Source organism: Panthera onca, chromosome B2, assembly GCF_046562875.1.
Source record: "Panthera onca isolate mPanOnc1 chromosome B2, mPanOnc1 haplotype 2, whole genome shotgun sequence".
NCBI classification, from domain to species: domain Eukaryota; kingdom Metazoa; phylum Chordata; class Mammalia; order Carnivora; family Felidae; genus Panthera; species Panthera onca.
In genome coordinates, this window is record NC_138343.1 from 77,951,364 (window position 1) to 77,977,241 (window position 25,878).

General features: G+C 39.6%; 1 protein-coding gene across 6 annotated transcripts; it reads left to right on the forward strand.

Annotated features, from left to right (window-relative positions):
- The first annotated feature begins 10,417 nt into the window (after window positions 1–10,417).
- SMIM8 (small integral membrane protein 8) lies at window positions 10,418–24,979 on the forward strand. Of its 6 annotated transcripts, none has more exons than XM_078447127.1 (3): window positions 10,418–10,529; window positions 22,026–22,183; window positions 24,516–24,979. In XM_078447127.1, the coding sequence occupies exons 2-3, from the start codon at window positions 22,049–22,051 to the stop codon at window positions 24,672–24,674; spliced, it is 294 nt and encodes a 97-aa protein (XP_078303253.1). In that variant the 5' UTR covers window positions 10,418–10,529; window positions 22,026–22,048; the 3' UTR covers window positions 24,675–24,979. The 6 variants fall into 6 exon arrangements, with proteins under 6 accessions (XP_078303253.1, XP_078303256.1, XP_078303252.1 ...); XM_078447130.1 differs by having other exon boundaries at window positions 10,470–10,540; XM_078447126.1 differs by lacking the exon at window positions 10,418–10,529 and adding an exon at window positions 10,536–10,666.
- Window positions 24,980–25,878: the final 899 nt, after the last annotated feature.

The following is a 25,878-nucleotide window of genomic DNA, read 5'->3' on the forward strand; positions in this document are numbered from 1 at the left end:
ATTTTCTAAACTCAACAGTAAAAAAAAACAATCCAATTAGAAAATGGGAAAAGACATTTCACCAAAGAAAATGGGAAAAGTTCAAACTGGTCTGGATGGTCTGGGACGGCTGGAGGTCTTGTCAGAGCAGTTGCTATTGCTCTAGGGGTGGTTTTGCATTTACCTGAGCTAAGAGATAAACTGGAAAGAAAAGCTTAAGGAAAATGTGGAGCAAATATTGGCGAGTACAAGAAGGTGGGTACTAAAGGTCAAGTTTTGGGGCCTAGCTGGTGACATTAGTAAGTAGTGTCCCTAAAAGGGGATATTAGGGAAGAGTATTTGTAGGTTTGGGGATTCTGAACTCAGGTTTATGACAGGTTGTTCACACTAGGGAACTGGTTGGAACTGGATGAAGTTCATGACACAGCATTTTAGATTGATGTTCATGGTTATAATCTGGAGATGAGTTTTATGAAGAACAAACTATTATCCTGATAAGTGAGTTGTTTACCCAGATAAGAAAACTATTTGCTTATAGGAATTGGTTTCTGCAATTTTCCTGATACAAACTTAAATTTTATTGATCTGCGACTTTATCTTCCTTGGCAAGAATTTCCTGGGGGATAAAGGCAGTAATATTGACACAGGTGGTCTTAGCAATCAGTCCCATCATTAAGTTTATGTAGGTGCAGGCAATCTCCATTTTAAAAAAATTTATTTATTTATTTTGAGAGAGAGCGCACGTGCAAGAGCGAGCTCAGGGGAAGAGCAGAGAGAGGAAGAGAGACAATCTCAAGCAGGCTCCACACTCAACACAGAGCCCAACATGGAGCTCGATCTCACAGCCATGAGATCATGGGGTGAGCTGAAATCAAGAGTCAGATGCTTAACCAGCTGAGCCACACAGATGCCCCAAATCTCAATTCTTTTTTTTAATTTTTTTTTTTAACGTTTATTTACTTTTGAGACAGAGAGAGACAGAGCATGAACAGGGGAGGGGCAGAGAGAGAGGGAGACACAGAATCGGAAGCAGGCTCCAGGCTCTGAGCTGTCAGCACAGAGCCCAACGCGGGGCTTGAACCCACGGACCGTGAGATCATGACCTGAGCCAAAGTCAGACGCTCAACCGACCAAGCCACCCAGGTGCCCCCCAAATCTCAATTCTTAATGCAGTGGAATGAATACCCTATAGCAATGGAAATGAAGAACTGATAAATGCATCAATATGAATAAATTTTAAAACATGAAGTTTAAAAAATTAATATGGTGGGGCGCCTGGGTGGCTCAGTCGGTTAAGCGTCCGACTTCAGCTCAGGTCACGATCTCGCAGTCCGCGAGTTCGAGCCCCGCGTCGGGCTCTGGGCTGATGGCTCAGAGCCTGGAGCTTGCTTCCGATTCTGTGTCTCCCTTTCTCTCTGCCCCTCCCCCGTTCATGCTGTGTCTCTCTCTGTCTCAAAAATAAATAAACGTTAAAAAAAATTTTTTTTAAAAATTAATATGGTGATGGAAATCAAAATAGCAGTTAATGGAGGAGGGGATGGATAGCAACTGAGAGGAGGTATGATGGGATTTGGGGATGCTGGTGGTATTCTAGTTCCTATTTTGGGTAGTGGTTACTTGAGGGGGTTCACTCTAAAATCCATCAAGGTGTACACTTAGGATTTGTATCCTTTTCTGTTAGCATTCTGCTTCAATTAAACAAAATGATGATTTAAAAAAACAGGTAAGCAAAGGAGAGGCCTAAATTCTGACATCAGTTTATATTTTAAATAATTGTAATTGAAAATAAATGTAGCAATACTACAAAGACAATTTGAACAAAAGAAAATCATTCCTCAAAATTACAAAATCCTGTTGTCTTGTTTGCCTTGCCACTATTCTGTGACTGTGTCACTCTGCCTTACTCCATCAGGCGTTTCTGGTCTAGCGCAGAGCATCCTTTCTCTGCCTGCTTATTCAAAGTGTATGGGTCAAAACTCTTCCTCTTGCAAAACAAAAACAAAAACACATGTAAAATTTCTTTATGAGACATGGCAGGAAGACATTCTTAGTCGCTTGGAGTGAGTGGTAGAGGTTTACTAATTTTAAACAGAGCGAGCATTTTGCTCAGAATAGAAAACTCCGACTCCTGTTAATATATGAGACTGTCCTCTTCTTTAGATTTTAAGTCTTTTACTGTGGTCCTTAATGACTGCCATCATTAACAAAGAAAAGCACTTAGCTTGTCAGCAGGTTACCTTAATTGAGCACATTTGCAGCTTTACTGTGAATAAAAACACTTAGCTGTAATCCACAAATAACCCTGCCTTGTGCATCATCTGTTGTAGAACAACTTCCAAATGACTTGAGGAAAAACTCCAAGTGTTTTAGAAAGAAAGAAGGAACAAGGGAAAAAAGAGAGAGAGAGAGAGAGGAATCACAGAAAACAGAAGACAAGGAAATATTTATTACTTGTTTGAATTTAAAGAGACTTTTCATTTTTGTTTATGGCATTGCAGGACATCCTTGTAGAATTTTTATAAGAGAAGACTTTTTTATATTTTATGCATCTGAAAGTGAACTTCAACTATACCTCCATTTTATCTGTACTTTCTAATTCACTAAGTTCTTTCCAGCTTATTTCTCTCTCTCTTTTTTTTTTTAAAGTTTAATTATTTTGAGAAAGAAAGCACAGTAGTGGAGGGGCAGAGAGAGAATCCCAACTAGTCTCTGTGCTGACAGCACGGCACCACTCAGGGCTTGAACGCACAAAGCCATGAGATCGTGACCTGAGCCAAAACCAAGAAGAGTTGGACACTTAACCGACTCAGCCACTCAGGTGCCCCAAGACAGAACCTTTCTAAAATGGAGTCCCTACAGCTTCCCTACCTCAAAACCATATAATAAAAAGCAATTATGTATTATTTGGCAAATTAAGAAGGAAAGTGACACAGATCAGTGGTTCTCAAGGTGTTGTCCTAGGAGTGGTGGAGCAGCTCCCAGATTTGAAACGGAATTTCTCAGGCCCCAGCCCAGACCTATTTTGTGAGACCCTCTGGAGTTGGGATCCTGTAATCTGGGTTCAATAAGCCCTCCAGGTGATTCTGATGCATGCATACTCAAGTTTGAGAACCCTTGATGTAGGATAATGCTGAGGGTATATGAATGACCAATTGGCAAGCTTTCAGAAACACTAAGCAATCTTATGAGTGCATCTGTTAGGCTTTGGGAACTCTAAGAGTTTGTATATTTTGTGATATGTTGCATTTCACATCTATGTTAAAATTGTTTTATTTCAAAGGTATGGTGCCACAAACAGCAGTTTCTATTATAACCCAAATATCCTCATGTTTCTCTAGTATCTGGATAAAAATAAGGACACTTGAACATTGATACTGGCATATCACTGACTTATTGGCGGAGTTTAGGACCAACGCCCTCCTTACTCAGAGGCGTGGCTAGTTACAACAGGCCCACAACAAAGCCTCACACAGGCCACTGTCTACCTCTGATGCCTTCCCTCTCTTTTGGGAATTGAGTTTGTGCAAGGGTGGATGAGTAAGAGTGGTTTGGGGGTTTGTGTTTTTATTCACAGTGATGGGAGCAGGTTGACAAAGGAATAAAAGATGCCTCAGTATCTACAGATAAGTTGATTCTGTGGCCCTCTGTGCTATTTTTTTTAATTTTTATTTTTTAAATGTTTATTTATATTTGAAAGAGAGACAGAGCACGCAAGGGGGGGGGGGGTGCAGAGAGACAGAGACAGAATCTGAAGCATCTAGCTCCTGGTTTAAATGGCTTCAGTAACTTCCCATGACCTTCAGATCTTAAGATCCTATTGCACTTGAGTTAGTTTCAGTGATTTGCAGCTGAAATAACCGTTGTATGCTGAATCTCCCAAGATCCCATATCCAAAAAAACTCTCCCTTGTGCTTCTACCATCTCTCCAGGGGGTCAGATCTTGTTCCTTATTGGCCAAGGAACAAGTAACCCTGCTCTTCTCCATTTCTTCTCTGTCTATAAGTTGATGCACAAATATCATCCCTCCCACTTAACCAAGAAAGACCATTTCCTTGCCTGTCACCTACTACAAAAGACACCAGAGTTTTTGGATGGGCAGGGGCAGAGTTTGCTGGCTCCATGTGCTCAGTCTCTGCAGGGGCTCAAGATTATCCTGCTACACTTCCCAGCTTATAAAATAGCTACAGCTTCTAGGCCTTACCCAAGAATTGAAAAGGGGAATGCTTTCTTCTGAAAAGGTATGATTCTCCTCCAAGAGTCAGCTTCCAAGAAATCATCTAATTTTTACACACCAACCATGGCTGAGCTGTGGGTGTGATGTCTCCTCTGATTAACCTTATGGAATAAGGAATGAGGCAAAGGGCAGGGACAGGAAAGGGCATCCCAGCAGGAAATGTTGAATAGAAGAGTGACATGATTAGGCTTGTATTTTAGAAAGGAGGACAATAGTTTGTAGGGGAGTTTGGCTGATGGCAAAGGGGCCTGTGCATTAATCTACTCTCTTCTTAATCATCTCAGCTTCCATAGCTTCCAAGACACGCCTGTCCTGTTCTTCCTCACACCATTCTGACCATCCTTTCTCAAACCCCTTCATGATCTCCTCCTGCTCAGCTCACTCTCTCACTGTTGATGTTTCCAGTGACATTCGTTCATTCATTCATTCATTTATTGTGTGAGAGAGAGAGAGTGCAAGTGGAAGAGGAGCAGACAGAGAGGGAGAGAATCCTCAGCAGGCTCCACACTGTCAGCTCAGAGCCCTACACGGGGCTTGATCCCAGAAACCATGAGATTATGACCTGAGCCAAAATCAAGAGTTGGACACTTAACCAACTGAGCCACCCAGGTGCCCCAGGTGTTTCCAGTACCTTGTAGTGGCCTACCATTCCTTCTCTGCCTCCTCTCCTTACGTGCTCACATCCACTGTATGGTTTTACCTATCATCTGTATTTGATGATTCTTAAACCTTTATCTCTCCTGAATATCATGGGCATATGCTCAATACCCTTATCAGACTGTCATTGGTCACAGGCAACCCCTGAAGGACTGGATGAAACAATTCCCTGAAGCCATGAGAATGTCCAGCAAAGGAGCCACTGGGGGTAGCCAGTGGCAGATCTTTCACAAAGCCCCAAAGAGGGGATCTTGGCAGAAGGTCACAGGTCCACTACATTATCCTAGTTTCTTTTTTCCCTTCGCCTCCTGCTTCTCCTGCCCCAATCAAAACAAGACCCCAATCCATCCCATATTCTCTATACTTCCTATTACTGTCCTAATCCAGGACTTCATTCCCTCTCTCCTAGAATACTGCAGTGGCTTTTTTTAACCAGTTCTGTGTCCATCTTGTTCTCAGAGAAATCTATGTAAAACATACATATGACCATCTAGCTCCTGGTTTAAATGGCTTCAATACCTTCCCATGACCTTCAGAATACTGAGCCAGTCCCTTACCATGGATGTGAACCCTCCTGGACTGACCCCTAGCTGTTTTCCCAATTTCATTTCTTTCCATTTTCCATTTTATTATTCACTCTTTGGTGAATATTTAACACACACTATATGGTTTCATGCTTTGAGGACTGTATTCATTCTGTTTTCACTACCCTGAAACATCCTTTCTAACTTCCTTGCCTTCGTTAATGCTTCTGATTCTCTCAGCTCAGTCACCCATCCCTCCAGGCCAAGCTACACACCATTCTCTGTGATTCCAAAGAAACTTGTGCACATCATTGTATTATCACTTATCACATTATGTTGAAATGATCTATTTTTATATTTGTCTCCTTCACAAATCTTTAAGGTCCTCAAGGGCAGAAAATATATCTTAATCTTTAAATTCCCAATGTCCATATAGTACCTGTCACATTGAATGCTCCAAATTTTTTTTCACTAAACTGAATCTAACTGCACCGATAATGGATTCTTGCTTCCATGGCTCAATTAAAAAAAATTTAGAATAAAAAAAAATTTTATTTTGAGAGAGAGAGAGACAGAGTGCAAGCAAAGGAAGAGCAGAGAGAGAGGGAGACACAGAATCCGAAGAAGGCTCCAGGCTCTAAGCTGTCAGCACAGAGACCAATGCCGGGCTTTAACTCATGGACCACGAGATCATGACCTGAGCCGAAGTCAGACGCTTCACCAACTGAGCCACCCAGGTTCCCCTAATTTTTCTTTTTTCTAGTGTTTAGAAATAAAAGTAAATACAAGATTACCTGACGTGGGAAGTATCAAAACCAGTTTTCCTAAAAATATTATATGAAAGAAAAACAGCAGTAGATTGTGATCCTCAAAATAATATCAGTTCCCCATTCTAATTTTTTAAACCTATTTATGTTTCCTACCACTTGATACATTTCATTTCCTTGCCGTAACAGATATTCCTATGATGCCAGACCACAATATAATTTTTACAAATAGCAAACATTTGTTCTTCTTACAGTTCCTACTGGAAGCAGATTACTCCTCAAGCTATCAGGCAAATGCTCTTTGATTTCAGCGAATTTGCAGTGGAGTGTGTGGGTATCTATTATCCATTGCCACAATAAAGCTGCACAACAACTAACACACCTGTTTAAGCCCAGCTGTCCTGAGCAGGCTTGTCTGACCTTGGCAGGTAGCTCTGCTGACCTGGGCTGGGCTTGCTCTCATGTCTCGGGCCCAGCTGACTGATGGCCAGTCTTAGGATGGCCTCTGTTGGAATGATGAGGATGACTTGGCTTGGCTGTCTCCAGTGGGCTAGTTGGGGCATAATCACCAGTTCAAACACTTTTTCAGCTTCTGCTTGTGTCATATTTGCTAGTATCATATCAACCAAAATAATTCATAAGGCTGACCCCAGAATCAGAGTGGGAGGGCATGGATAAGGGATGGACACAGGGGTGAGGGATAAAGTATGGAGGAGTGGAGAATTGGGATTATTTTTGTATTATACCACACATGGCCTAATTTTTTCCAGTTTGTCAGCTAATAAAGCATTCAATGGAGTCAGATATCCCCATGACCCACATTAATGATATTAGCTACTTTGACATTGGGTTGGCTTAATGCTGGGGAAAAGAAGCCAGCATTTGTTTTATAACAACAACAGTAACAACAGCAAACCAGACCGTGCTTTTGATAAAACACCAATAAATTAATTTATGAGTTTTATTAAGTATTATAAGACAGCTGTCCGTTCATTCCTGAAAAAGAAGGAAGCAGCACATCAGAGATTCCCCTGATAAGGCTCAGAGACCACTAGCATTGTCCCTGGGACACACTTGATGAACTCCTGATGAAAATAGGTGTATTTTGTCAATTTGAATGTATTTTCACACAGGTGAACTTTTGTTTTATGTAGCTCATCCCATAAAATATAAAATCTCCTAATCCTAGCAAATACCAAATCTCCTGTTACATATTATTAAATATTGTTGGTGCTGTTTAAAATGATTAGAAAAGCTGATTTCAGACTGGCATCATTCTTCAAAGTAATTTCTTAAAAGCATGATAAAATGGAAAGAACTATTGTTTATTCACACCACTTGCATTTTTCATATCCATGACGTTGGCAAGGCCTTTAGGCTTTTCTCTATTATCTTTACCTACAGTTTATGCTCTTTTATTACACATTCTTTCACCTGATCACTTTGGATTGATCATGACAGTTAAGATAATTTTGTTTCTAAGTGATACTTGGTATTTTGCTGATCAGTGAGGGGAACCCTGAGGGATAAGGAGAAAATATGGGTATATTGATAATGCAACACAAGAATGTTTGTAGCCTGCAGTTGTTCTGTGGTTACTGCACAAATAGCCTTTTCTTTTCTTTTCTTTTTTCTTTTTCTTTCTTTCTTTCATTTTTTTTTTTTTGTTTGTTTGTTTGTTTGAGAGACTTTTGAACATAATCTGGAAGTTTGGTGTTGTGTTTGGTATTGATTTTATGGGCAACTTCCCCTCCACCCCAGCTTTACTGAGATATAATTGACATATACCATTGTACAAATATGAAGTGTATAATATCTTGATTTAACACATTTATACAGAGCATCACCAGTTAATTTTTTTTAGGGAGAATATTTAAGATCTATTAGCAAATTTCACATATAAAATACAGTATTATCAACTGTAATCATTGTGTTACACATTAGATCTTCAGAAATTATTCATGTTGGGGCACCTTGTTGGCTCAGTTGGTTAAACATCAGACGTTAGCTCAGGTCATGATCTCACAGTTTGTGAATTCAAGCCCCACATTGGGCTCTGTACTGACAGCGCAGAGCCTGCTTGGGCTTTTTTTTCTCTGCCTCTCTCTCTCTCTCTCTCCCATTTATGTGTTTTCTTTCTCAAAATAAATAAACTTAAAAAAAAATCATCTTCTAACTGGAAGTTTGTACTCTTTGACCAATAGCTCCCCCATTTGTCTTATGCCTTCAGTCCCTAGCAGCCAGCAGTCTAGTCTCTATTTCTGTGCATTCATCTTTTTTAGATTCTGCATATACATGATTTACAGTATTTGTCTTTCTGTCTGACTTACTTCACTTAGCATAATGCCCTCAAGATCCGTCCATGTTGTTATGGGGTGCCTGAGTGGCTCAGTCTGTTGGCCTCCAACTCTTGATTTTGACTCAAGTCATGATCCCAGGGTTGGGGGATTGAACCCTGCTTTGGACTCCACACTGAGCATGGAGCCTGTTTAAGATTCTCTCTCGTGGGACACCTGGTGGCTCAGTCCATTGAGTGTCCAACTTGATTTCGGCTCAGGTCATGATCCTGAGGTTCATTGGATCGAGTGTTGTGTCAAGCTCCTCACTGTCAGTGCAGAATCCTGCTTGGGATTCTCTCTCCCTCTCTGCCCCTCCCCCACTTGATCTCTCTGTCCCTCTCTAAATAAATAAACATTAAGAGGTAAGGTTCTTTCTCCCTCCACCCCTCCCCCTGCTTGCACTCTCACTCTTTCTCTCTCTAAAAAAAAAAAAAAAAGATCCAACCATGTTGTCACAAACAGCAGGATGTCCTTTCTCAGGGCTGAATAATATTCCACCACACATATATACCAACTTTTCTTTATCCATTCACCCACTGACAAACACTTAGGTTGCTTCCATATTTTGGCTATTGTAAAAATGCTGCAAATGAACATTGTGGGGTGCAGATATCTTTTTGAGATAGTAATTTCATATACTTTGGATATATATCCAGAAATGGAATTGTTGCATCAGATGGTAGTTCTATTTTTAATTTTTTTGAGGAACCTCCATGCTGTTTTCCACAGTGGCTGCACTAGTTTGCATTCCCACCAACAGTGCAAGGGGGTTCCTTTTTCTCTGCATCCTCATCAACACTTCTCACTTGTCTTTTTTGATTGATGGCCATTCTAACAGGTGTGAGATGGTATCTCATTGTGATTTTGATTTGCATTTCCCTGATGATTAATGATATTGAGCGCCTTTTCATATCGCAAACAGCTTTTAAATAAAATTTAACTTATTTTGTCATAATCTTGCCTAGTAATACCAGATGGTGATGAACTTTTAGAAATTAAACCTCAAGTCAAATATAAAGTTAATTTGGCTTGAACGAACCAGTTTTAAATTCAAAATTCATCTGCCCAAGCTTTACACAAATCCATGTCCAAATCTGAGCACCTGCTATGTAGGGAAAGGGTTAACATTAGGCAGGGAGAGATAAGGGACCTTCAGGGAGGCAGGCAGCAGACGGGTTGGAGGAAAAAAAAAAAAAAGATAAACGTATTCAGACCTGCCTGGGCTAGGTGCCATGAGTGGAGGCTCACAAACTTTCTGATAAGGTCCCAATAAAAGGGGACAAAAATCCTCCCTAACTACCCAGTCAAGACCCCTCTCACTCTTGAGAGCTTCATGCTTTCTCAATAAACTCACTGCTTTGCTCACTCTCTGTTATCCACCAGATTCATTCTTCCACTCTGTGAGACAAGGACCAGCGTCTCTCCCAGCCTCCTGTAATACTGCTATTCTATTTTGTTTAATACAACTGCTATACCAACAAACTTTAAAATCGGGAAAGTACGTGCAGACCAACAACCTTAATCTATTCTTATCACAACCATAGCTACAAATGTCTTCTATCTTGAAATGTCAAGGCACTAGTAGAACGGCAGAGTATTAACTGCACATTTGAATGACTGTGCCTCTAAAATCTGGGCAAGGAGGATACCAAATCCCAGCCTTCTCCCCCGATTCAGAATGCTTTCCCCTTCCATTAAATAAATGTATATGTTTCTAGATGATGTCTCCTTTTATTTATACAAAACACAGACACATGAAACTGGAAGGTTATTTGAACCGTAAGAGGCTGAAAACTAAAGGTAAAAAAGGAAGACGCTAAACACGCCCCTTGCAAACTCCAGCAGGCAAATCCGCAGGCGGCCCCAGGGCGTAGGAGGTACCCAAGCAGGGCTGGCCTGGGTCCCACAGCCCACGAGCCTAGGCGTCGCAGCCTCCAGGCTGTAGGGGCCGCTGTGGCGCTGACCCGGCTGGGTGCGCTGGGCCGCTCTCTCCCGCCGGCAGAGACGAGGCGGAGCGGAGAGGGAGCAGGTGACCTCGGGGTAGGTGTTCGGCGGCGGGTGACCGGTGGCGGGGCCGCGGGCTGCCTGCAGGAACAGGACGGCAGCCCCACCGCGCGCTGGTGCCAGGTCTTGGCGGGCCCGGCCGCCCTGCGGCCTTACTCCCAGGTGCGTTGGACCTGACGGCGTTCTCCCGAGCACCCCGACCCCTCGGCACTCCGTGGGCGCTCTGAGCGGTCTCGGGGATCTGTGGCTCCACAGGACCTATTTCCCGCCCCTTACGTGCTAGGAGCCCGGGCCTCTGGTCAGTGCCCTGTCCACGGACACCTCCACCCCAAGAACCCTCCCATTTCCTGTACAGTCACTTGGTGTCCCTGCTCACCAAACTCCTGTTTAGGGGGAAATGGTGGTGTAATTGTTTTCACTGGAGGTGCTCTTTCCTTTAGTAACTGTGTTAAAAAGTCTTATGTTCCACTTTGCAACACCGTGTCTGAAACTTAATTGAATGCAGTTTCTTTTTCTGGAGGCTTCAGATGCATCTGTCTTCGAGAAATAACCAGCTGTAATGTAGGTACCACAGTATGGGGAGGATAGTAGACCTTAATAATACTTTACAGCCCTCAGATTGTAACTAGGCCATTGTGAAAATCTTTCTCCCTTACTCAGGTAAAGTAAATTCAAGAGATGGAAAGATACTTTTTAAACAGTATTTTTTTTTACACCAAAAACAACAAATACGGAATCCATTTAAAACATTTAAGTGATTGCAATTTTATGTTTCATAATTCTGGCAATAACTGGTAGATGCAACGTCTTATCGATTTTGAAGTAAGGTGAGGTCAAGTGGTGGAATAGGGGTGGGCTTGGACATTGAGAGACCTGGATTATCTTACTCCTAATGGCAAAGACACAATCTCTTTGGGTCTAGGTTTCTCTGTTAAAAAAAAAAAAAAAAAAAAGGAATTGGACTAGATGGTAAGCATGATAATGGCGACCATTTACTGAACATCTGTTATATCTTTTAAAAAAATATTATCTAAAAAAAATGTTATCTCAATCTACAGAGCAGTTCTATGCAGTAAGATAACTTTACCCCTTTAGGTGGAAACTGAGGCCCACAGAGGTTGTCACTTATTTGAAGACCTCCAGCTTATAAATAATAAAGTTGTAATTTGAGGCTATGCTACCTCCCCTCAAGACATAAAGCCCTTTGATTCTAACCCAAACTTGTTTATTCTAATTTAAATTATTTTTAAGGTGTTTTGTTCCAGACTTCAAATGTTTTTTCTTACATATTAAGATAGGATGGTATATGAAACTAAAATAACAAGTGTATTTTATATCTCATTATTATGTCAATTTTATAATTCCCTAAATATTTTTAAATTAATTTGTTTTTAATTTACATCCAAGTTAATTAGCATATAGTGCAATAATGATTTCAGCAGTAGATTCCAGTGATTCATCCCCTATGTATAACACCCAGTGCTTATCCAAACAAGTGCCTTCTGTAACGCCCCTTACCCATTTAGCCCATCCCCCACCCATAGCCCCTCCAGCAACCATCAGTTTGTTCTCTGTCTTTAAGAGTCTCTTGTGCTCACTTTGGCAGCATTTATACTAAAAAAGAATCTCTTATGTTTTGTCCCCCTCCCTGTTTTTATATTATTTTTACTTCCCTTCCCGTATGTTCATCTGTTTTGTATCTTAAATTCCACATATGGGTGGAGTCATATGATACTTGTCTTTCTCTGACTGATTTATTTTGCTTAGCATAATACCCTCTAGTTCCATCCACGTACTTGCAGATGGCAAGATTTCATTCTTTTTGATTGCTGAGTGATATTCCATTGTATGTGTATACCACATCTTCTTTATCCATTCATCCGTCAGTGGACACTTGGGCTGTTTCCATACTTTGGCTATTGTCAGTAGCACTGCTATAAACATTGGGGTGCATGTGCCCCTTCAAAACAGCACACCTGTAACCCTTTGATAAATAGTAGTGCAATTGCTGGGTCATAGGGTAGTTCTATTTTTAATTTTTTGAGAAACCTCCTTAATGTCTTCCAGAGTGGCTACACCAGTTTGCATTCCCACCAGCAGTGCAAAAGAGATCCTCTTTCTCTGCATTCTTGCCAACACATGTTGTTGCCTGAATTGATAATTTAGCCATTCTGACTGGTGTGAGGTGGTATCTCATTGTGGTTTTAATTGTATGTCCCTGATGATGAGTGATGTTGAGCATTTTTTTATGTGTCTGTTAGCCATCTGGTTGTCTTCTTTGGAAAAGCGTCTTTTCATGTCTTTTGCCCATTTCTTCGCTGGATTATTTGTTTTTTGGGTGTCGAGTTTGATAAGTTCTTCATAGATTTTGGATACTAACCCTTTATCTGGTATGTCATTTGCAATATCTTCTCCCATTCTGTCTGTTGCCTTTTAGTTTTGTTGATTGTTTCCTTTGCTGTGCAGAAGCTTTTTATTTTGATGAGGTCCTAGTAGTACATTTTTGCTTTTGTTTCACTTGCCTCCGGAGGCATGTCGAGTAAGAAGTTGTTGTGGCCAAGATCAAAGAGGTTTTTGCCTGCTTTCTCCTCTAGGATTTTGATGGTTTCCTGTCTTATATTTAGGTCTTTCCTCCATTTTGAGTTTATTATTTTGGGGTATGGTGTAAGAAAGTGGTCTAGGTTCATTCTTCTGCATGTCGCTGTCCAGTTTTCCCAAAACCATTTGCTGAAGAGACTGTTTTCCACTGGATATTCTTTTCTGCTTTGTCAAAGATTAGTTGGCCATACGTTTGTGGGTCCATTTCTGGGTTATCTATTTTATTTCACTGATCTATGTCTGTTTTTGTGCCAGTACCATACCTTTTTGATGATTACAGCTTTGTAATACATCTTGAAGTCTGGGATTGTGATGCCTCCAGCTTTGGTTTTCTTTTTCAATATTACTTTGGTTATTTGGGGTCTTTTCTGGTTCCATACAAATTTTAGGATTGTTTGTTCTAGCTCTGTGAAGAATGCTAGTGTTACTTTGATAGGGATTTCATTGAATATATAGATTGCTTTGGATAGTATTGACATTTTAACAATACTTGTTCTTCCAGTCCATGAGCATGAAGTATTTTTCCATTTTTTTGTGTGTCTTCTTCAATTTCTTTCATAGGCTTTCTATAGATTTCATTGTATAGATTTTTCATCTTTTTGGTTAGGTTTATATAATTCCCTAAGTGTTAAAGGAAAGGCTCTGATTATTGCTAAGGTTCCTTCTCACTAACATGCTGTAATTCTGATAATTCTGTTTTGGCATCTCCTATTGAGATGCTGATTTCAAAAATGAATACCTGAAGATTAAATTTTTCCCTAAAGTAACTCATAGTCTTTTTATCTTGGTCTAATTTCCATATATAATATAATATAGACAGTCATGCCAGTTTTAGGTCAAAGAATTGTTTTATGTCAGTTGCCAGATACATTCTGGATCATCCCCCTGAGGAAGAATTTTACTAAAGGAAGGAAAATCATCAAAAAATGAGCAGTCCTGGGGCACCTTAGTGACTCAGTCAGTTGAGCCTCTGACTCTTGCTTGATCTCAGCTCAGGTCTTGATCTCAGGGTTGTGAGTTCAAGCCCCACATTGGGCTCTGTGCTGAAGCCTGCTTAAAACAAAACAAACAAAAAAACGACCAGTCCTGACTCTGTCTAGCACTATCTTGGACTATCTTATACAGCCTCACACATTTTGTATTATTAATTCCAGGAGGGCACCATCCTCACACTTTGAGGTGTGAATGACCCTCATGGAGTTGCACCCTTTATCTCTTCATATTTCCTTCACAAGAGGATGGGCAGAAGAAAAAGGTAAAGAACTTTTTAGCAGGGTGGGACATATGAAGTAAATGCAGCTTAATTTACATCATTTATACAGATACGTATGAAAAATCCTACTCTATTTCTTTAAAATTTAGAAACAACAGTTTTTTTATCATTTGTCAATAAGGGAACAAGAAATGAGTGATGGAAAGATGAAGAAGAAATAAGAGTAGGGGCTCCTGGACAGATTTCACCAACCAGGGTGGCCCTATGGATACCTGATTTATGGAGTATTTTCCAAGTGGGCCCACACACAAACTAATCACCAAATTGCTTAGCCAGGAGCAGTACAATGCCAAGTTTCCATCATCCCTGCCAGACTCTGTGTGTTTGTTTTGTATGATTCCCTTTTTAACACTGTACATGAAATTTCTTCCCTTAGCTTAAAAATAAACCTATCTTGAAAGTGAGTATAACTAGGGGCACCTGGGTGGTTCAGTTGGTTAAGTTTCCAACTTGATTTCGGCTCAGGTCAAGATCCCATGGTTTGTGAGTTGCAGCCCCATGTCAGGCTCTGCGCTGACACTGAAGAGTCTGCTTGGGATTCTCTCTCCCTCTCTCTCTGTCCTCTCCTCTGCTCTCTCTCAAAATAAATACATAAACTTTTTCTTAAAAAGTGAGTATAGGGGCGCCTGGTGGCTCAGTCGGTTGAGCGGCTGACTTTGGCTCAGGTCATGATCTCGCGGTCCGTTAGTTTGAGCCCCACGTCGGGCTCTGTGCTGACAGCTCAGAGCCTGGAGCCTGTTTCAGATTCTGTGTCTCCCTCTCTCTGACACTCCCCCATTCATGCTCTGTCTCCCTCTGTCTCAAAAATAAATAAATGTTAAAAAAAATAAAAAAAAAAAGTGAGTATAACTAGAGATTGGTCAATATCATATATAATATAAAATTTTGAAAAAGAAAACCAATATCATATATATAAAATTCTTTGAAAAAGAAAACCAATATCATATATATAAAATTTTTTTAAAAAGTGAGTATAACTAGAGATTGGTCAATATCATATATAATATGTAATATAAGCAAATAAGCAAGTGCTGGTTACTTGCGGTAGGAAACAAAGAGTAAGGAAAAAAGTTGGAGAAAGTGATGAGAAGACAAGAAGTTCTGAAAGAAGTGTGCTAGATGTTCAATAGATATTTTTGTCTTAAGTACAGTTCATTTGAGTGGTAATGTCCAAATAGATTATTGCTGTGCTTTGAATTTTTGATGAGTTTCGCAGCTTTTAAAAGTGGAATTTATATTAGCTGTGCACTTGAAAATAGCTAGTCAGCTTTTTTTTTTTTTTTTTTTTTTAATATATGAAATTTACTGTCAAATTGGTTTCCATACAACACCCAGTGCTCATCCCAAAAGGTGCCCTCCTCAATACCCATCACCCACCCTGCCCTCCCTCCCACCCCCCATCAACCCTCAGTTTGTTCTCAGTTTTTAACAGTCTCTTATGCTTTGGCTCTCTCCCACTCTAGCCTCTTTTTTTTTTTTTTTTTTTTTTTTCCTTCCCCTCCCCCATGGGTTTCTGTTATGTTTCTCAGGATCCACATAAGAGTGAAACCATATGGTATCTGTCTTTCTCTGTATGGCTTATTTCACTTAGCATCACACTCTCCAGTTCCATCCATGTTGCTACAAAAGGCCATATTTCATTTTTTCTCATTGCCACGTAGTATTCCATTGTGTATATAAACCACAATTTCTTTATCCATTCATCAGTTGATGGACATTTAGGCTCTTTCCATAATTTGGCTATTGTTGAGAGTGCCGCTATAAACATTGGGGTACAGGTGCCCCTATGCATCAGTACTCCTGTATCCCTTGGGTAAATTCCTAGCAGTGCTATTGCTGGGTCATAGGGTAGGTCTATTTTTAATTTTCTGAGGAACCTCCACACTGCTTTCCAGAGCGGCTGCACCAATTTGCATTCCCACCAACAGTGCAAGAGGGTTCCTGTTTCTCCACATCCTCTCCAGCATCTGTAGTCTCCTGATTTCTTCATTTTGGCCACTCTGACTGGCGTGAGGTGATATCTGAGTGTGGTTTTGATTTGTATTTCCCTGATAAGGAGCGACGTTGAACATCTTTTCATGTGCCTGTTGGCCATCCGGGTGTCTTCTTTAGAGAAGTGTCTATTCATGTTTTCTGCCCATTTCTTCACTGGGTTATTTGTTTTTCGGGTGTGGAGTTTGATGAGCTCTTTATAGATTTTGGATACTAGCCCTTTGTCCGATGTGTCATTTGCAAATATCTTTTCCCATTCCGTTGGTTGCCTTTTAGTTTTGTTGGTTGTTTCCTTTGCTGTGCAGAAGCTTTTTATCTTCATAAGGTCCCAGTAATTCACTTTTGCTTTTAATTCCCTTGCCTTTGGGGATGTGCCGAGTAAGAGATTGCTACGGCTGAGGTCAGAGAGGTCTTTTCCTGCTTTCTCCTCTAAGGTTTTGATGGTTTCCTGTCTCACATTCAGGTCCTTTATCCATTTTGAGTTTATTTTTGTGAATGGTGTGAGAAAGTGGTCTAGTTTCAACCTTCTGCATGTTGCTGTCCAGTTCTCCCAGCACCATTTGTTAAAGAGACTGTCTTTTTTCCGTTGGATGTTCTTTCCTGCTTTGTCAAAGATGAGTTGGCCATACGTTTGTGGGTCTAGTTCTGGGGTTTCTATTCTATTCCATTGGTCTATGTGTCTGTTTTTATGCCAATACCATGAGTCAGCTTTTAGTTCTACACTAAAAGTTTACTTTTGGTGGGGGCGCCTGGGTGGTTCAGTTGGTTGAGCCTCCAACTTCAGCTCAGGTCATGGTCTCACTGCTCATGGGTTCGAGCCCCACATCGGGTTATGTGCTGACCACTCAGAGCCTGGAGCCTGCTTCGGATTCTGTGTCTCCCTCTCTCTCTGCTCTTCCCCAGCTCATACTCTGTCTCTCTCTCTCTCTCTCTCAGAAATGAATAAACATTTGAAAAAAATCAATCAAATCAATAAAAAAAAAAAGTTTACTTTTGATGTAGATATTTGTTTTCCCAAAGAGTTTTGACAATGAACATATCTGTGAATAAACAACTAAGGCTTTATACTCTATATACTGTGCTTATTCAACCAACATATCTTGAATTTCTACTCCAGCCATGTATGTAGATCTTTGTGGGTCAGGCATGTGAAGAGATTCTAAAGAACTTTACACATGGAAAAGATTTTGTGGTGTTTTGTTTCTTCTATTATATATAACGAATTCTTGGCTACTAAAGCCCATTTTGGCCTCAGTAATCTACATTTTTTATTTAAAGTATAGAAGGTTCTTAAGATTTTTTTTGTTAGTTCAATAGATGGTATAAACAAATTCATATAATTTTGGGAGAACTATTGTCACATCTTCAGTGACTGTGGCTCATTAAACAAGCAATAAAATTGAGTTGTCTTTTTTTTTTTTTTAAGTTTATTTTTGAGAGAGAAAGAGACAGAGTGTGGGCGGGTGGAGGGGCAGAGAGAGAGGGAGACACAGAATCCAAAGCAGACTCCCGGCTGTGAGCTTTCAGCAGAGAGCCCAACGTGGGGCTAGAACTCACGAACCATGAGGTCATGACCTGAGCCAAAGTTGGACGCTTAACCAACTGAGCCACCCAGGCGCCCCAAGCTGTCTTATTTAAAGACTGATATATAATAGAAAATGTTGTCTGATAAAAGGCTGATATATAACGGAAAATGTTACTTATATACTCTGCAGAAAGTATCATAAACAATGGAAATTATGGTATATGAAATCTTTAAAATACAGCATATAGTGTAGTAGGTAATCCCTTAATTTGTAAATGTCCCTTTAATAAACACTTCTGGTGGCTTCTAGCCCAGATATATTTTTTTTTTTATGTTTTATTTATTTTTGAGAGAGACACAGAGACTGAATGTGAGTGGAGAAGGGGCAGAGAGAGAGGGAGACACAGAATCCAAAGCTGAGCTGTCAGCCCAGAGCCTGACGCGGGGCTCAAATTCATGATCTGTGAGATCATGACCTGAGCTGAAGTCAGATGGTCAACCGATTGAGCCACCCAGGCACCCCAGCCCAGGTATTCTTTAATTGTCATTTCTGGTAAAAAGTTTAACATACATAGTGAATTGTTAAGGCGAATATGGATGTCTGGAGATTGTAATATAAGGAATACTGCCTTGGTTGCTTATTTCCTTGATTCATTACAAAGCAAACAGGTTCTGCTAAGGAAGAGAGGAGACCAAGGAATCTTGCAACTAAAATGAAGTCATTACAATTCATGTGAGAACACTCTTAATCTGTAGTTTTTTTTTTTAATTTTGTTTTAATGTTTATTTTTGAGACAGACAAAGACAGAGCATGAATGGGGGAGGGTCAGAGAGAGAGGGAGACACAGAATCTGAAACAGTCTCCAGGCTCTGAGCTGTCAGCACAGAGCCTGACATGGGGCTCGAACTCACGGACAGCGAGATCATGACCTCAGCTGAAGTCGACGCTTAACCGACTGAGCCACCCAGGTGCCCCTATAGTTTTTATAAACATTTCATATAGGTTGAATTTTGACATCGAACATTACTATATCCCTTTGACTTTAAAATAGTGAAATTTCCCTCCCTCTCTCTCTCTCATTTTTTGGACTTGAGGTAAGTATTGAGTTAATCATCCTCAATTCTTGGCACATTTTCATCAACACAGAGTGTGTGTGTGATAACTGCGGTCTGAGGGCCCTTCTGTGCTCTACAGTATGTGCTGTCTATACCCACCTTCCCCATTACCTTGTTTTTCTTCCCACTAGACAATTTTAAACCATATTCTACTGGTTATCTTTGTTTTAAATACATGCAGCAATTTCTCAATAATTGAAGGAAAATGTCTCTTTGTCAGTTTATGGTTATAATGACTTACCTTTGTATATTTGCTTTTTCAGGCCTTCCTACTATTTTTATCTAATGCCCCAGTTTCAATTAGGGGTATACTGTGAGGCTGTGATTCAGTCCTAACAGCGTGGATATTGTGTTAACTGTTTCCTGCCTCACATTTTTTTATGGGCATGGCTGATTTACAGACTGTAATATCACTTCCACTTTAATGATTGCTTCTTTCTGATATTTTTTCCCTCACATTACAGTCAATCATGTTATTAGCTTAAGTGGAAACATCACTGGCACCTAGCTTAGGCATCTGGTGACCACCATGTGTTACTTAAATTCTAAATACGTTTGCACATACCATCTACCCTGCTCTCATGGTTGAGAGGGAAAGAAGAAATGTCAGCAGTTTTCATAGAAGAAAAAGAAAGCAACAGGAGTAGTTTGTTCTCATAAGAAAGGAGGAGTAGCAAAGGAATTTTACATCCCTCCCCCTGTATTGTTGACATTATTGAAAGCTAAGACCATAAATGAGGAGGAAGTTATAGGGATTCTGGGCCTAACGCAGAAGCATATGCCAAGTCCCCGTTACAGCTGGTTTTGTGTGGTATCAGGAAGTTAATACAGGAAATGGGCATGTCGACGGACTTCCTGGTCAGCAGGAAGCAGTGGATTTTTTGCCACCTTTGGGCATGATGAGTTTCAAGCAAGTATATGCTGACTGAACAAATACCAGGCATGTTATGGAATTGTTTCAGAAGTTGTCTGTAGTGAAAAAAAAAACAAAACAAAACACTGTTCCAGTGGAGAAAATGAGTAACTTGCATACAAGAGAAATAAAACAACAACAACAAAACAATTGCTAGTTACAGCTTGACTGATGTTTGAAATGCTGATGAAGTGTTCTATGAATTGCTACCTCATATATGTCATGCCCAGGGTGGACTTTGCAAAAGAAGTAAACAAAGACTGATGATTGTTCTATTCTGCTGAATGCATCTTGGACAGAAAAGGTGAGACTACTTGTCATTGGCAAGTAGTTTACCTTCAGTGCTTCGGAAATGCTTATTTGCTTCCCTATGATTATCAAGCCAGTACATATACCTATAGGATGAACATTTATTTAATGAATGAGAAATGCTGGCAAGAGAATGAAAGGAGCAAAATACAATATCCTCCTGCTGATAGACAGTCGGTTGCTCTGCCTACAACACACTCCTATGCTTAGATCATGCATGTGTTGAGTTTTTCCCATTGAACTGCACAGCCATTCTACACCCATAAGATGGGGGTTAATTTTCACAGTGAAAGCACACTGCTGAAACAACTCTTTCTAAATCTGGATGATGAAGGGAAAACTGTGAAAATAAAATGAAGCAAGCTATTGGCATGATTGCTGAGACCTGGTGGTCTGTAGAGCCATCCACATAGTGAAATTTTGGGAATTTTGGGAAATTCATCTCCCAGACCAGTTTGATTTTAAAGACTCTGTGGCTAGAGATAGCAGTTGAACTATGAACTATTTTCCAAGAGTTAGCAAATCCTAAAATTGATATATGAGTGCTAAGTAATATCAAAGTGGAACCAGAAAGTGATGTTGAATATCGTGACAACAATGAAAACCATCATCCAGTGGATGAAGGAATAGGAAACAGTGAACATTTCAGAAGCCCTAGCAAGTGTAGAAAGCATTGAGAAGTCCTTTCCCTTCACGTAGGTGTTCCTGATGAGGTGTTTATGCAATTAAGTGGTATAGATGAACTAACCACTTCAACAAAGACAGTTTTGAAAAAACTGAACTAATTTTCTCCATAACTAATAAAGTTGCAAAAATATTGCCTTTATAAAGTCTGTAAAATGGAAAACTTAAAGAATACTTGTATGAACAAAGCCCCAGTGAGTGTTTAAATGTGAATGTTTGACTCTTGTTTCATAACATTTACTGTATGGTAGGGTTACAGCATTTCCCCAGAACATTTTATTACATTGTCATTAATTTCCACCTTGGGAAGCTTTCTTTTCCTACCTCTTTCCTTCCAACCCTCCCACACCTCTCTCCAGCATTAGGTGGCAGGAATGATAAGAATAAGCTTTTGCCTAATAGTACCTAGAAGAGAAAAATATTCACAAAATGTTGACACTCCAGCTGGCAGAACCATAAACCAAAAGACACATTGGGATTTAATAGGATAGAGTTAGAATAATTAAGAGGAAAATGGATATTCACCTTGAGATAGCAGAGCAGTCCTTCCCAAAAAGTCACTGACAGGCAAATGAGGAGTGAAAATAGCTACTTACCCTTACTGCTTGGTACTCATGCTTAGGTCGGTCCCCCAGAAGAAGGCTGATGAGCATGGGCCAGGGGTGAAGCTGTAGGAGAAATTGAAAAATGCCACTGTTCTTTCAAAGCTGTTGGAAAGTGAAGAAGAGTGAAAATGGGAGGAAATAAAGAAGGGTATGGATTATCCACTGGCCCCTCCTACCCTTAGCTTCCTCTTTATATAACAGGATACAATGTGATTCAGACCAAGAACAATTCTCCAGGCTTCTGTGAAAGTAGGAACACAACTTTTGCCCACCTCACTTGTTCTAAGAGATCAAAAATAATGATTTTATCAAATAAAATTTAGAGTACCATTTACAAAGTACATGCTATATGAAGTAATAAAATAATTGACAATCACTCTAGGTATGTATCTGGACTGGAATTCAAAAAAAGGAATGCATGTAGAATGCTTTTTTTTTTTTTTTTTTTTTAAAGAACATTATCAGAAAAACTGTGAAGAAAAAAAAGTCTCTTATTTTACTTCTAGGTAATAAATCATCATTAGTCAAGATGTCTTCAGCACCAGAGTCTCCCGGCTTTAAAAAGGAACCACCCAAAGAGAAAGACTTTAAAAACCCAGGGCTCAGAGGAGTCCGCACGACAACCTTATTTCGGGCTGTGAATCCAGAGCTGTTCATTAAACCCGTAAGAAATATACCTAGGATAAGACATTATGTTCAGTCTATCAGAAATAGAAAGTGTTTATTTTCCTGTCACATTTGATTATGTCATGAAAATTTTATGTTGACTAATAAGGCCTCTCTGATAAAAGCAGGTGAAAGGGATCTCTTAAATGCTATTTGTTTATACATACAAAACTAATTATTTTGAGGTATTTGAGAACTTTAACAGAATACAGTTGCACTTTGATAGATCAACTTCTCAAATTCCTCTTTAATATTTTATTTTAATACTTGCACCAATTTGAAAGAAATTTTTATTGTTTGATCAGGTACTATTACATAAATAAGACCTTTCATTGAAATAAAACAAAATGAAAATCTGATCATTTTTATAGACTACAATTCTAGCCTTTATTGTATTTTTACCTAAGGTATATTGTAAGTATGAAAAATTTCAAAACATACACTAGTACACTGTAAGGGAGTTAGCTAATCATTTATATTTTTGTTGCAAATTACTGAATATATTTGACCAGTTTTATTTTAAAATAAATATAAACTTTATTTTTAAATAAATGTAAGTAAAATCAAATTATTATATATTTAAATGTATTGGATTTGGTTAGAATTTTATTTATTCATTCATTTATTTTAAAGAAATCCTATGGACTGAGCATTTGATTTTAATTTTAATTTTATTTTAGAGAGAGAGAGCATGAGTAGAGGAGAGGGTCAGAGGGAGAGAGAGAGAATCTTAAACAGGCTCCACACTGAGCATGGAGCCTGATACAGGGCTTGATCCCACAACCCAGGGATCATGACCTGAACCGAAATCAAGAATCGGACGCTCAACCAACTGACCTACCCAAGCACCCTTTGGTTAGCATTTTAGTAAATCTATTTTTAAAATGTTTGTTTATATATTTTGACAGAGAGAAAGAGAGTAAGAGAGAGAATTCCAAGCAGGGTCCATGCTGTCAGCACAAGCCCCTTGGTTAGAATTTTAATAACATAGTTGCCAGTGTAAACTGTTTTAAAGTTAAATAGGTCAATTTAACAAGCAAGTAATTAAATCAAGGTAGAATGTTTTAAAACCTTTGAACTAATATGTTGTTTTAATTGCCAAGTGCATGTCAAGAGTTATAGATTTAAACTGCTTTGAGCTTGTGGCCTTGTTATATGTCCATCCAGGTTGAAAAGTTTGACCTTTATTCTTTTGATGATTAAGATTTGAAATAGTACTAATACAGCGAGTATTACAGAAGCAGAAAATGCTAATTGAAACTTGTATCACTACCATGCACTCACACTGACCTAAGAAAGGTTCATTTGGGGAGCATGAACACACAGGAAGATCTGAGTTATAGTATAGACAAAACAAAACATTTCTATGGAATTGTAAACATCTTTCCTATACTTAAAGGCTTTTTTTCCCCCCAATGTCAAAGTTATATTGCTTAGTCTCTCAGGGTCTTGGACTTTTCAGCAGTAAATCAAACTTAGTATATAACAGCATAGTATCTGCTCCAGTCACACAGTTTCTTAAGGTTATACAGTAGGTACCCAGAGGAGAGTGTATGTGTTGTCATTCTTGCCGCACTTAATATATGACATGAAAATTGAAGGCTTTTTGCAAGTTATCCATGAACTCAGGCAAGAAGAATAGCATGTTATACTTCATTCCTCACTTCTTTTTTTTTTTTTTTTTTTTAATTTTTTTTTTCAACATTTATTTATTTTTGAGACAGAGAGAGACAGAGCATGAATGGGGGAGGGTCAGAGAGAGGGAGACACAGAATCTGAAACAGGCTCCAGGCTCTGAGCTATCAGCACAGAGCCCGACGCGGGGCTCGAACTCACGGACCGTGAGTCGTGACCTGAGCCGAAATCGGCCGCTTAACCGACTGAGCCACCCAGGCGCCCCCATTCCTCACTTCTTAATAAGATTAACTAATTGAAGGTTTGCCAGTAGGGAAACTTGAGCTCAGGAAAGTTGAGCAACTTCTCCATGTCACACAGGTAAAAGTGAAAACTTGATCACTAGACCCATTTCTGTGTCTCATTTCCCTCGCCCCTCTCCCAACTACCACCTTTCTGAAGGTGCAGGCCTGAGAGGCTGTAGGCAGGAGACAGACTGGAGAGGAGAAGCAAGAGCCTTCTATAATCTCTGAATTATCAGGAGTTGAGTTAATTGAATAAAGAACTGGGTAAATTGTTATAATGGAAAATATCACCATAGGAATGCTAGTATGGCAGTAAAGACTTGGTATATCAGGAGGAAAGTACAACAGATATTTGGGTCTCCTCAAATGATTAAGTCTTAATGAGGATTTATAATTTCTTTTCTTTGACAGAACAAACCTGTAATGGCTTTTGGACTGATAACCCTTTCCCTTTGCGTGGCTTATATTGGTTATCTACATGCATCCCAAGAGAATACAAAGGATCTCTACGAAGCTATTGATAGTGAGGGACACAGTTATATGAGGAGGAAAACATCTAAATGGGATTAACAGTGCTGGATGCTGCAGACGGAGCTTTGCTAAAGGCTCTGAAATCTTCTAATGGAAGACTTTGTGAGTGCACAGTATCATGCTCCTTGTTCTAGAATGTGTTAATGAGGAAGGAAGGTAGCAGTTGTGAACCGGCCACTAGACTACATCTCATCCTGCAGCCCTTACCCCATTCTTTGTTCACAGCAAGAGCTTCTCAATATTTTTCTTTCATGAAGTCCTTGTATGAAAGTGCCATTAAGAATGGAAGTTGTTTTTGTGAATTAACTTCTATATAATAAAAATATAGTGCCGGTGCTGTTAAATTTGTATGGTATTTTTTTTTTTATTATTTTTTTTTTTTATTTTTTTTTTATTTTTTTTATTATTTTTTTTTTAACGTTTTTTATTTATTTTTGGGACAGAGAGAGACAGAGCATGAACGGGGGAGGGGCAGACAGAGAGGGAGACACAGAATCGGAAACAGGCTCCAGGCTCGGAGCCATCAGCCCAGAGCCTGACGCGGGGCTCGAACTCACGGACCGCGAGATCGTGACCTGGCTGAAGTCGGACGCTTAACCGACTGCGCCACCCAGGCGCCCCTGTATGGTATTTTTAATATTTACAATGAGTTGTGCATTTGCAACTGTTTTAAGGGTTTAGTTTTGTTTTGCTGTTTAGAAAGGCATTCATTTTTTCCTGGCATAGAACTTATGTTTATGACAAAAAAAAATAATTGTGATTATTATGAAGCATACAGTCAACATTTAAGACAAATAATTTTTTTAATGTTTATTTCTGAGAGAAAAAGAGACAGTGTACGAGTGGGGGAGGGCAGAGAGAGAGACACACAGAATCTAAAGCAGCCCTGAGCTGTCAGCAGAGTGTGATGTGGGGCTTGAACCCACAAACTATGAGATCATGACCTGAGCCAGAGACAGATGCTTAACCAACTGACCCACCCAGGCGCCCCCAAGACAAATAATTTTTATAGAGTCACAGATGGCTCATATATTTTGGCGTTCCATTTCAGCTACTTTGGTCCAGAATTTTATTTCATTTGAAAAGGTAGTCCCACTCAATTACTAAAATAAATAAATGAGAGAATAACCCAATTGGAGTTTTTCTTTGAAAAAAAAAAAAAGTATATTTTACTGAGCTCTGATGTTTTTATTTGACTACAACCAAATGTTATCTATTTTAGATTTTGTAAATTAATGTTACA

Excerpts from the sequence above, each read along its gene's own strand:
- SMIM8 (XM_078447127.1), top strand. The coding sequence starts at position 22,049 with ATGTCTTCAGCACCAGAGTCTCCCGGCTTTAAAAAGGAACCACCCAAA. Across the intron at positions 22,184-24,515 it reads CAGAGCTGTTCATTAAACCC|AACAAACCTGTAATGGCTTT; the intron begins GTAAGAAATATA and ends TTTCTTTGACAG.